Source organism: Cajanus cajan, chromosome 1 (genome assembly GCF_000230855.2).
Source record: "Cajanus cajan strain Asha chromosome 1, NIPB_CcT2T_4, whole genome shotgun sequence".
NCBI lineage: Eukaryota > Viridiplantae > Streptophyta > Magnoliopsida > Fabales > Fabaceae > Cajanus > Cajanus cajan.
In genome coordinates this window covers 1,106,570-1,115,343 of record NC_138517.1, presented here as the reverse complement: position 1 = coordinate 1,115,343, position 8,774 = coordinate 1,106,570, and the positions used below count along the sequence as shown (strand labels likewise).

Below are 8,774 nucleotides of genomic sequence, written 5' to 3'. Positions count from 1 at the left end.
TTTTCCACTAACAAAAACATAAATAAATGAATCTTGTTTCACAAATTTATTAACAATATTTAAATAGAAACAAATAATTTTTAAAAAAAACATAAACTAAATATAATTAATTTAAATTTAATAAAGTATAAATAAATTTTCGAGATAGTATGTTTAAACCTTACAAAATAGAGTGATTAGAGTTGTAAGGAGAAGAATCCAACACATCATGTAAATTAACTTAAATCAACTAAATAAAGGTTGGTTTGATAATCAATCACATAAAAATGGTCTGTTCAGTGGTGTGGCCCACCGGCTATCTTCAGCGGGGACGAGCACACAGCACACACTAAAATGCTAAAACTATAACAATGGTAACGGTGGCGTTTGGGAAGAGTGGAACTTCAAAAAAGAAGAAGAAAAACAATGTTAGGGTTAGGTTGCTTAAACCTCAATCGATTCTCCCACTTTCCTTCCTCTCCCTCTCTTCCACCCTCCGGTTCCGGTCAGCTAAACCTTCCTCTCTCTCTCTCTCTCTCCAATGTTACCAGCACTGTTTCAACGCTTTAACTCAATTCACTAACACGACGTCGTTTGATTGTAGACAGATTTACTCAAAGTCGCGTCTCGGAGATTCGCTTTATCAGTGGCCAAGACGCAACAATCTCCGGTCACTAAGACACAATCCACGTCCACCGCTCTAATTGTGAGTTCATTAATATTTCATTTCATTTTTTGTTTGTTTGTGATTATATATTAAAATGGTGTTGTGCTGTTGTGTCTGGAATTGATATAGGAAATAGATAACCCGGCCAGTGTGAAGAGACAATTGGCGCAGCTATTTGATTTGTCTCTGAGGGCAACCGTGCCTGATGAGTCGGATGTTGTGCCGTTAGTTGATGCTTGCGCCGTGAAAGGCGGCGTAAAATTTGGTGATTATCAATGGTTTGTTATCTACTTGTTGCATATATGTGAACTGTGAAGTGAATTTGTGGTTTTAATTGGGTTGTGCATTGGCGGAAACTGATACTTTATTTTGTTTATGTGCAAACTGAAACAAAGAATATTCACTTGTTGTAGTAATAATGCAATGGGTATATGGTCTAAGATGAAAGGAATGCAGACAGGATTTAGGGGTCCCCCGGCAATTGGGCAGGTATGATCAGAGATAATTAAATTAAGGATAAAACTTACATGCAGAACTATAGGTATTGTTGGTACTATTCTACGATCAGAATTGGAGTTTCATCTCAGTAACATGATAAATGATTCGCTAAATGTCAACGCGTATTACCAAAATAAAACTCTAACTTTGGTTGGAGAGCAATACTAATTGTACCTATGCTACTGTATCCAAGTTTTGTTCTTAAATTAACTCAGTCTTTTGGCATTTCCCCCTGAGCTATGTTGTTTTTGGCACCTCTTTTACTTATTATTGACTGGGAATTAGATTTTGGTTCGTCGGTGTTAAATGATCATCTGTATGATGTTTTTTGTATGTGTAGGCCATTGTTAACAATCTCCCTCCATCTGAAATGATTGATTCGTGCTCTGTAGCTGGTCCTGGATTTGTCAATGTTGTATTATCAAAGAAGTGGATAGCACAGGTGATAGCATTTTTATCTTTTAATTTAAAATTAGAAATAGTGTGAACCTAGTGTCTAAGTCCTTTTATTTATTTATTTATAGGTGGGGCTGGGGCTGGGGGTGGGAGTGGGATCTGAGTCATAGTGTCCATTGATTGGAAGGGATTATATATGAGAAAGTTAAGGTTTTCAATTTGTTTGGATGATTGAGCTTATTAAGACATATGTTAGTACTTAAGAGCAAGAGAATTCCTACTGCAGAGCTTACATAGGATGCTAATTGATGGTATTGATTCATGGGCACCTCGACTTCCGGTCAAGAGGGCTTTGATTGATTTTTCCTCACCTAATATAGCGAAGGAAATGCATGTTGGCCACCTGAGATCTACCATTATTGGGGATACAGTAGCTCGTATGCTCGAATTTTCACACGTGGAATGTGTAATCCGTAGAAATCATGTTGGTGACTGGGGAACACAGGTATAATTTACTTCTAACATTGCGCTATTTTATGTTGAGTTTGAAAATAGTGTATGTTTAATCTGATGATAAATGATCATGCCATTTCTTGTGACTACATCTTTTAGCTATACACTGTTAAAGCTAGGTTTCTTCATATAAGGCACAACTGTGGGTAATTTGTTTGCAACAACCATTTAACTAGACAACCTTATGCACATTAGCATTATTGGGTGACTGGAGATTTATGTTTGAGAAAATGGCTGATATAAGTTGCTTTTCTAATTGTCTTCATGACCAAGAACGTTTGCCTCTTAATGTGACTTCTATGTTATTCTTCTTTGTTGTGTAAACTTAAAAAATTTGATGTCCTAAGATGCTGCTCCCCTCCTTCCCAATAAGGAAAATACTTTAGATATTACATTATTTCAATTACTCATTAAATTGGTGATGAAAATTTATTTCTTATGACATATTTGCTTGAATGACAAACATTCCATTATGAGCGTTCTCATTTCAATATTGGTAATATAAAGCTCAAAGTTCATGCATTTGTTTTGTAGTTTGGGATGCTGATTGCATACCTCTTTGAAAAATTCCCTAACCCAGATGATGTTAGTGTAGCAGACATTGGAGATCTTCAGGTGAGAAAAAATATTAAAATCAATTTCAATTCCAATTATTCTTATTTAGGTGTTTAATCATATATTTTGTCGTTATTTCTTCATTCAGATATGACAGACATTGTTTTTAATTCATTTGCTGTATGTTCATTTAATTTGTAATTAAATTGATTTCATTGTGGAAGTGAAAACCAAGCATTCAAAGTTGTCTATAAATTAATTTCCTATAAATGCCATTAAACCTAGCTAGGAAATATAAATTGCTATTTTCCTTTGACAAATGGCCAAAAGTTGTAGCAATTGATTTTCTCCGCACATAGTGCTGCAAATAGTTGTTTTATGCTTTGTTTGTAAATAAACTCTGGACACAACAGATTTTCTGTCAGTTCAATTATACTGTTGTTACTTTTTTTTTAAAAAATTTTTTTAGAAAGATGAAATAAATGGGAAGCTAGAGATGTGGATGCAACCTACAAGCTTCAGAAGCACAGCCTTTTTTTAAGTAGAAGTGAAAAGTGTATGTCAAATGTAAGTTTAGTAGGAGACACACTTAAAGGTCACAGTATATCACATGCCACGCAATTTTAGTATCTTGGCTCGTCAACAAAATGACTAGAACATAGAAGATGTGAACCATAGGATTCAAGTGGGGTGGGTGGAAGGGAGAAGTGTTTAGGGTGTTGCTTGTGATTAAAAGTACCACTCAAGCGTTTGCAAAAAAATTTACCACTTAGTTAAAAGACACAATGTTGTAATAAGTAGCCCTCGAGAAAATAAGCTCAATATTGCACGAATGAGAATGTTATGAACTTAAGATGGATTAGTGGTTTCACAATTCAAGATAGAATTAGGAATGTATGCATTAAAGAGAAAGTTGGGGTAACATGTATTGTGGAAAAGATTGTAGAATCTCACCTAGGTAGTTTAATTTGAGCATGTGTGGAGAAGAACTATATAAGCTCTTGTAAGGGACATAGATCAAATGGAGGGATGTTCAATAGTTAGAGGTAGAAGTGACCAAAAAAAAGTATTTATTAAGAAGGATTTAGATTTAAGGAGTGGGAAAAAATACTTTTCTTTTTTCTTTTGTTGTTCAGTAGAAAGAAATTAGGGAGTGAAGCTAGAAATAATTATTTGGGTTATGTTTAGTTATGAAATTGCTCTGTCAATTTGTATAAATGATCCATCAACCTTGAAATGGCAAATTTTACAGGTTGAGGGATAATGATGTCATTAATTGTCACTTAGTTTCTCATTATGGTGATGATGATTGATAAAGCATTTGTTTTTTACTGAAAAATTTATTTATTAATCTCATTTCACTTGGTGCATTCTTAGGCATTCTATAAGGCCTCAAAACTGAGGTTTGATAGTGATCCTGAATTTAAGCTGAGGGCACAACAGGCAGTGGTCCGGCTCCAGGTAAAATATATGTTAAGATATTTTTTTCTTCTTTTTGTCCTGCTATTTGTGAGATCTTGGGGAACTAGGTTAAATTTTTTTTTTAAATTTTGATTTCAGAGTGGAGAAACCATGTATCGCAAGGCATGGAAACAAATTTGTGATGTTAGTAGGGCTGAATTTGATAAAGTCTATCAACGCCTTGGAGTTCAATTGGAGGAAAAGGTAAGGGTTATAGTTTCCTTTTTTCCTGGCTCTTTGGAGTTGAAGTGTTGAACCATGGTGTCTATTCTTTTGTATCTTCCAGGAGGAATCGCTAAGGGTTCCTTTCAATGCATTGTTAGACCACTAAGAATTCTATAAAAAAAAATGCATGCTTAATATTTACCAACTCTTGCAGTTCTTGTGCTTTTTATTTGATTTACATTGTAGCTTAGAATTTGTCTTTAAACCATATCTGCCATAATCTATTTGTCTAGTAATTTTTTGTTTTGTTTTGTTCCATTATGACCAAAAGTTGGATTGGTTTGCTCAAATAGCCTTAGGAACCTTCATATTTTCTCTTTAGCAACTTTGATTTTTGGTTGGAATTATATTCTCAACTAAGATTATTATAAGGATTTTTGTATGAAACCTCTGTATGCTGGATGATTTCCATGCTTTAGAACTTTCGGTGATAATTATTAATATTGCAGATGAAAGGGCTTGTTTTCTAGTTGACTTTCTTATATATAATTATGTGCATACAGTTTATGTTTTCAACTAAGATTATTATAAGGATTTTTTGTATGAAACATGACTCCTCTGTATGCTGGATGATTGCCAGGCTTTAGCACTTTCGGTGATAATTATTAATATCACTGATGAAAGGGCTTGTTTTCTAGTTGACTTTCTTTTATATTATTATGTGCATACAGTTTATCAATAAATTGATTGAGCATATTTAATTTATGTTACAGTAATTACAGATGTTTTTACTTAAATCAGCAACTGTGACTTTTTTTTTTAATTTTTTTTTTAAAGTGTGCTGAATGCTGATGTATTTGGTCTCAGGGAGAGAGCTTCTATAATCCATATATTCCTGGGGTTTTGGAGAAACTGGATAATTTAGGACTGGTTGAAGAGAGTGATGGTGCACGTGTGGTTTTTGTTGAGGGTGTAAACATACCACTTATTGTTGTAAAAAGAGATGGTGGCTACAACTATTTTACAACTGATCTAGCATCACTTTGGTTAGTTTTACTCTCAGTTTTTACAGATAAACTTTGAAAAACACTGTTTTTGTTGCTGGCTCACTTGAGTGCCAAATTTGTTATCAATTAGTAAGTCAAATTTATTTATATCGGATGTTTATATACTCTGCCTTAAATGTAAAATTTGGGATACCTTTTTTTTTGTTATTTGTCTGCATTTTATTTGAGCATGGAATACAAAAAATGAGGAAAACAGACTGTTCTGTTTATCTGAACTACTTGAACCATGTAGGTATCGTCTAAATGAAGAAAAACTTGAGTGGATTGTATATGTTACAGATATTGGGCAGCAGCAACACTTTGATATGCTATTTAAGGTATATCTCACATGATGATTTTTATGGTATCTTATGGTTACTGCATTATATTGTTCTCATAACCCTTTTTCTACCGGTTTTTGCCAGTAGCAATGTGTCCTTGTACAGTTGCACCTTGCGTATTGACTTGTCTGTGTTGTGCTGATAATTATGTCCAAAAAGGCAAAAATGCTTTTTTTTTTAATCAGTCATTTCATATTATTTTTTCAATTTTTAAAAGAGAAAGTCATGGACTATGCTATATAACTTGTGCTGCTGCCAATATTCCAATGAATTAAAATGTTTAAGTTCCCCTTTTAATTTTCCTTTTCAGGCCTATAGGCGTGCAGGTTGGTTACCAAAGGATGAGAATGCATATCCAAAATGTACTCATATAGGTTTTGGTCTTGTTCTTGGGGAAGATGGAAAACGATTTCGGAGTCGCAGCAGTGAGGTTGTTCGATTGGTTGATTTACTTGATGAAGCTAAAAGGCGCTGTAAAACTGCCATTCTTGAACGTGGTAAAACACCTATGCTCATTTTACCTCTTCCTTATCTCCATGCAAGCATCCATGGAAGAAATTTCTGCTTGATTAAGATTTATTAATGCAGGTGCCTATTTTAAATTTCTTTTATGAGATTCTAAGCACTAGACAGTTAATTTTCTGGACCCTATGTTCATTTAGATACAGCTAAAGATTGGTCTGAGGAGGAGATTGAGAACACAACCGAGGCTATTGGCTACGGGGCTGTTAAGTAAGCTCCTTTAATTCAATATTTTCCCCCTACTTTTAAGCAAAACCAACATTCTGTCCTAAGTTGTAGTTTGCTTCTTTGTGGGCATATTCTTTTTTGTTAATGTAGATAGGTGATTTGGCTAACAAATTCATTCTTACAATTTTTTAAATATTGTATTCTTTTTTGCAGCATAGTTTTACTTTGACTTGATATACTTTCACTTACAGTTTGCTTAAGCCGTTATGCCTGTTTTGGTAACACTAATTGAGTTGTAGGCCTTTATTGTAGCTCGTTATATTCATGTCTATTTGTGTTTGCAGGTATGCTGACTTGAAGATCAACAGATTAACAAATTACACATTCAACTTTGATCAGATGCTAAATGATAAGGTGCATTCACTGTGTGCAAATTTTGATTGTACGATAGTGAGGTTCCACTGTTCCAGTAAAGAAGCTGGTACAGACCATTATCTGTGGGCCCTGTCCTGCCTTTTGCTTTTCCCCTTTACAAATATCCTCTGAAGTATTGGATATCTTCCAAGAGTAGTCTTTGGTTTATAACCATGGATGGAAATATCACTGTTTTTGATTTTGACAAAATACAAGAACATAGTATTTAATAAACCATTGATACTACACTTATAACTGTTTGCTCCTTACTGACAATTGCTGCAAAATAGCTAAAGAAGATATGCCTGTGGATCTCACGTTGGCAATTATTGATCTCATTCCCAACAAAACTAACTGATCTGAAGGTATTTATGTCTCACCTTCCTAAGCTTGTTGTGAAACAGGGGAATACTGCTGTTTATTTGCAGTATGCACATGCTAGAATCTGTTCCATTATCCGCAAATCTGGTAAAGACATAGAAGAAATAAAGAGAGTAAGTTTACTTTCATTTTTTTTCCCTAGGATGACGACTTACTGGTTTATTAAATGTTTGTTCTTAAAAATAATAATATTGCATTTAACCATTTTTGTATCATATGCTTAATTTTACCATATAAGATACAAGAGTTTATGTCTATCTTTACAATCTACGATGGTTGGCTTGAATCTTGATGCGAGTAAATTCAGAACTAATCCTTTATAAATGTGATACGACTCAGTGATACATGTGTTTATAGGTCGTCAGTCAGTCAACTAAATGTTGACTAGTGCACATTTCTTATTGTCTATTTCATTTTTATCAACTTTTTGACAGAATGGGAAAGTAGTGTTGGATCATGAAGACGAACGTGCATTGGGGCTTCATTTGTTACAATTTCCCGAGGTAGGATATGCAACTGGTATATGTTCTTGAGCTTTAGACATTGTCACCGGGGCTCCATTGTGACTAGATTATGTGTACTGTTTTATTTTTCAGGTTTTTGAGGAGGCATGCACCAATTTGTTGCCCAATTTGTTGTGTGAATACCTTTACAATTTGGCAGAAATCTTTTCAAAAAAGTTTTACTCTAATTGTCAGGTATACCTCTAAAGCCATTAACTTGTGCAATATATTTACATTTCTATGCTTTTCCCATTCCCATTTCCTAGTAACGAGTTATACATAAAGCTGCCAAGAAGACTTGTTATATTTATCTTGACACGTTAAAAATAAGGTACTATTTATCCTACAGAATAGCGAGGTGCATAAGGTTCGGTGAAAGAATAATGTTTAGATTGAGGCAATCTAACTCAACTTCTTACCCTTGGCAGGTTGTCGGGTCGCCTGAGGAAACTAGTAGACTTTTGCTGTGCGAAGCAACGGCAGTTGTGATGAGAAAGTGCTTTTATCTCCTTGGAATTGTACCTGTTTACAAGCTATGACCATCCGGAGGAGTTGAAATGCAAATTTCTTCGTCAGAATTTTTTGGGATACACCATACACGAGTGTAGGAAACTTAGCAATGAAAATTGTTCAGGCAAATTCAACCACCTCTTCCATTTTGTTAACTGTATGAATTGTAAGAATGAAAGTAAATATGTTATAGCAATATTGTTGACAAGGTCCCTTTGGTAATTTATTTTGATAAGATAATGTTATATTTCATTAGACTTGGTAAAAAATCAAAGCTTCAGGAGTAACAAGAAAATAGACGTTATGGGTTCCATAGTACATTTGTACTGCAGAAAAATCCAACCATACTGGTCATTGTGCACTCTCAATCTCAAAAGTTACTGGACTTTATTTATTGTTTGGAATTATGTTTTAGGCACACGAGTGCTTTCTTTCTTACTTTTTCCCTTTATTATTTATTTCCTTGTCAAAAAAAGGAAGACATTCTACAATATACCTCCACCCTTGAAAAAAAGGAAGACATTCTTTCTTACCTTTTCTTTTTCCAGTAAATGAAGATATAATCTAGGATTTCATGTAATTATCCAAAAACTTCTGTAATCAAGTTGACTCTAGTACTTTAATGTGCCACTTTTATCCCTGGCAAAGGAAGACA

The 8,774-nt window shown here is 34.2% G+C and overlaps 1 protein-coding gene across 3 annotated transcripts; it reads left to right on the top strand.

The window, feature by feature from the left end:
* Positions 1–286: 286 nt before the first annotated feature.
* On the top strand, positions 287–8,523 carry LOC109803587 (arginine--tRNA ligase, chloroplastic/mitochondrial). 3 transcript variants are annotated; one of them, XM_020365221.3, is made up of 18 exons: positions 287–484; positions 588–685; positions 776–924; positions 1,060–1,135; positions 1,485–1,586; positions 1,827–2,045; positions 2,588–2,668; positions 3,986–4,069; positions 4,169–4,273; positions 5,102–5,280; positions 5,534–5,618; positions 5,932–6,118; positions 6,284–6,353; positions 6,656–6,725; positions 7,130–7,219; positions 7,541–7,609; positions 7,703–7,804; positions 8,038–8,523. In XM_020365221.3, the coding sequence occupies exons 1-18, from the start codon at positions 406–408 to the stop codon at positions 8,146–8,148; spliced, it is 1,956 nt and encodes a 651-aa protein (XP_020220810.1). In that variant the 5' UTR covers positions 287–405; the 3' UTR covers positions 8,149–8,523. The 3 variants fall into 3 exon arrangements, with proteins under 3 accessions (XP_020220810.1, XP_020220814.1, XP_082928313.1); XM_020365225.3 differs by having other exon boundaries at positions 329–484; positions 584–685; positions 776–911; XM_083072187.1 differs by having other exon boundaries at positions 330–484; positions 584–685.
* Positions 8,524–8,774: the final 251 nt, after the last annotated feature.

Excerpts from the sequence above, each read along its gene's own strand:
- LOC109803587 (XM_020365221.3), top strand. The coding sequence starts at position 406 with ATGTTAGGGTTAGGTTGCTTAAACCTCAATCGATTCTCCCACTTTCCT. Across the intron at positions 2,046-2,587 it reads TTGGTGACTGGGGAACACAG|TTTGGGATGCTGATTGCATA; the intron begins GTATAATTTACT and ends TTTGTTTTGTAG. Across the intron at positions 4,070-4,168 it reads AGGCAGTGGTCCGGCTCCAG|AGTGGAGAAACCATGTATCG; the intron begins GTAAAATATATG and ends TTTTGATTTCAG.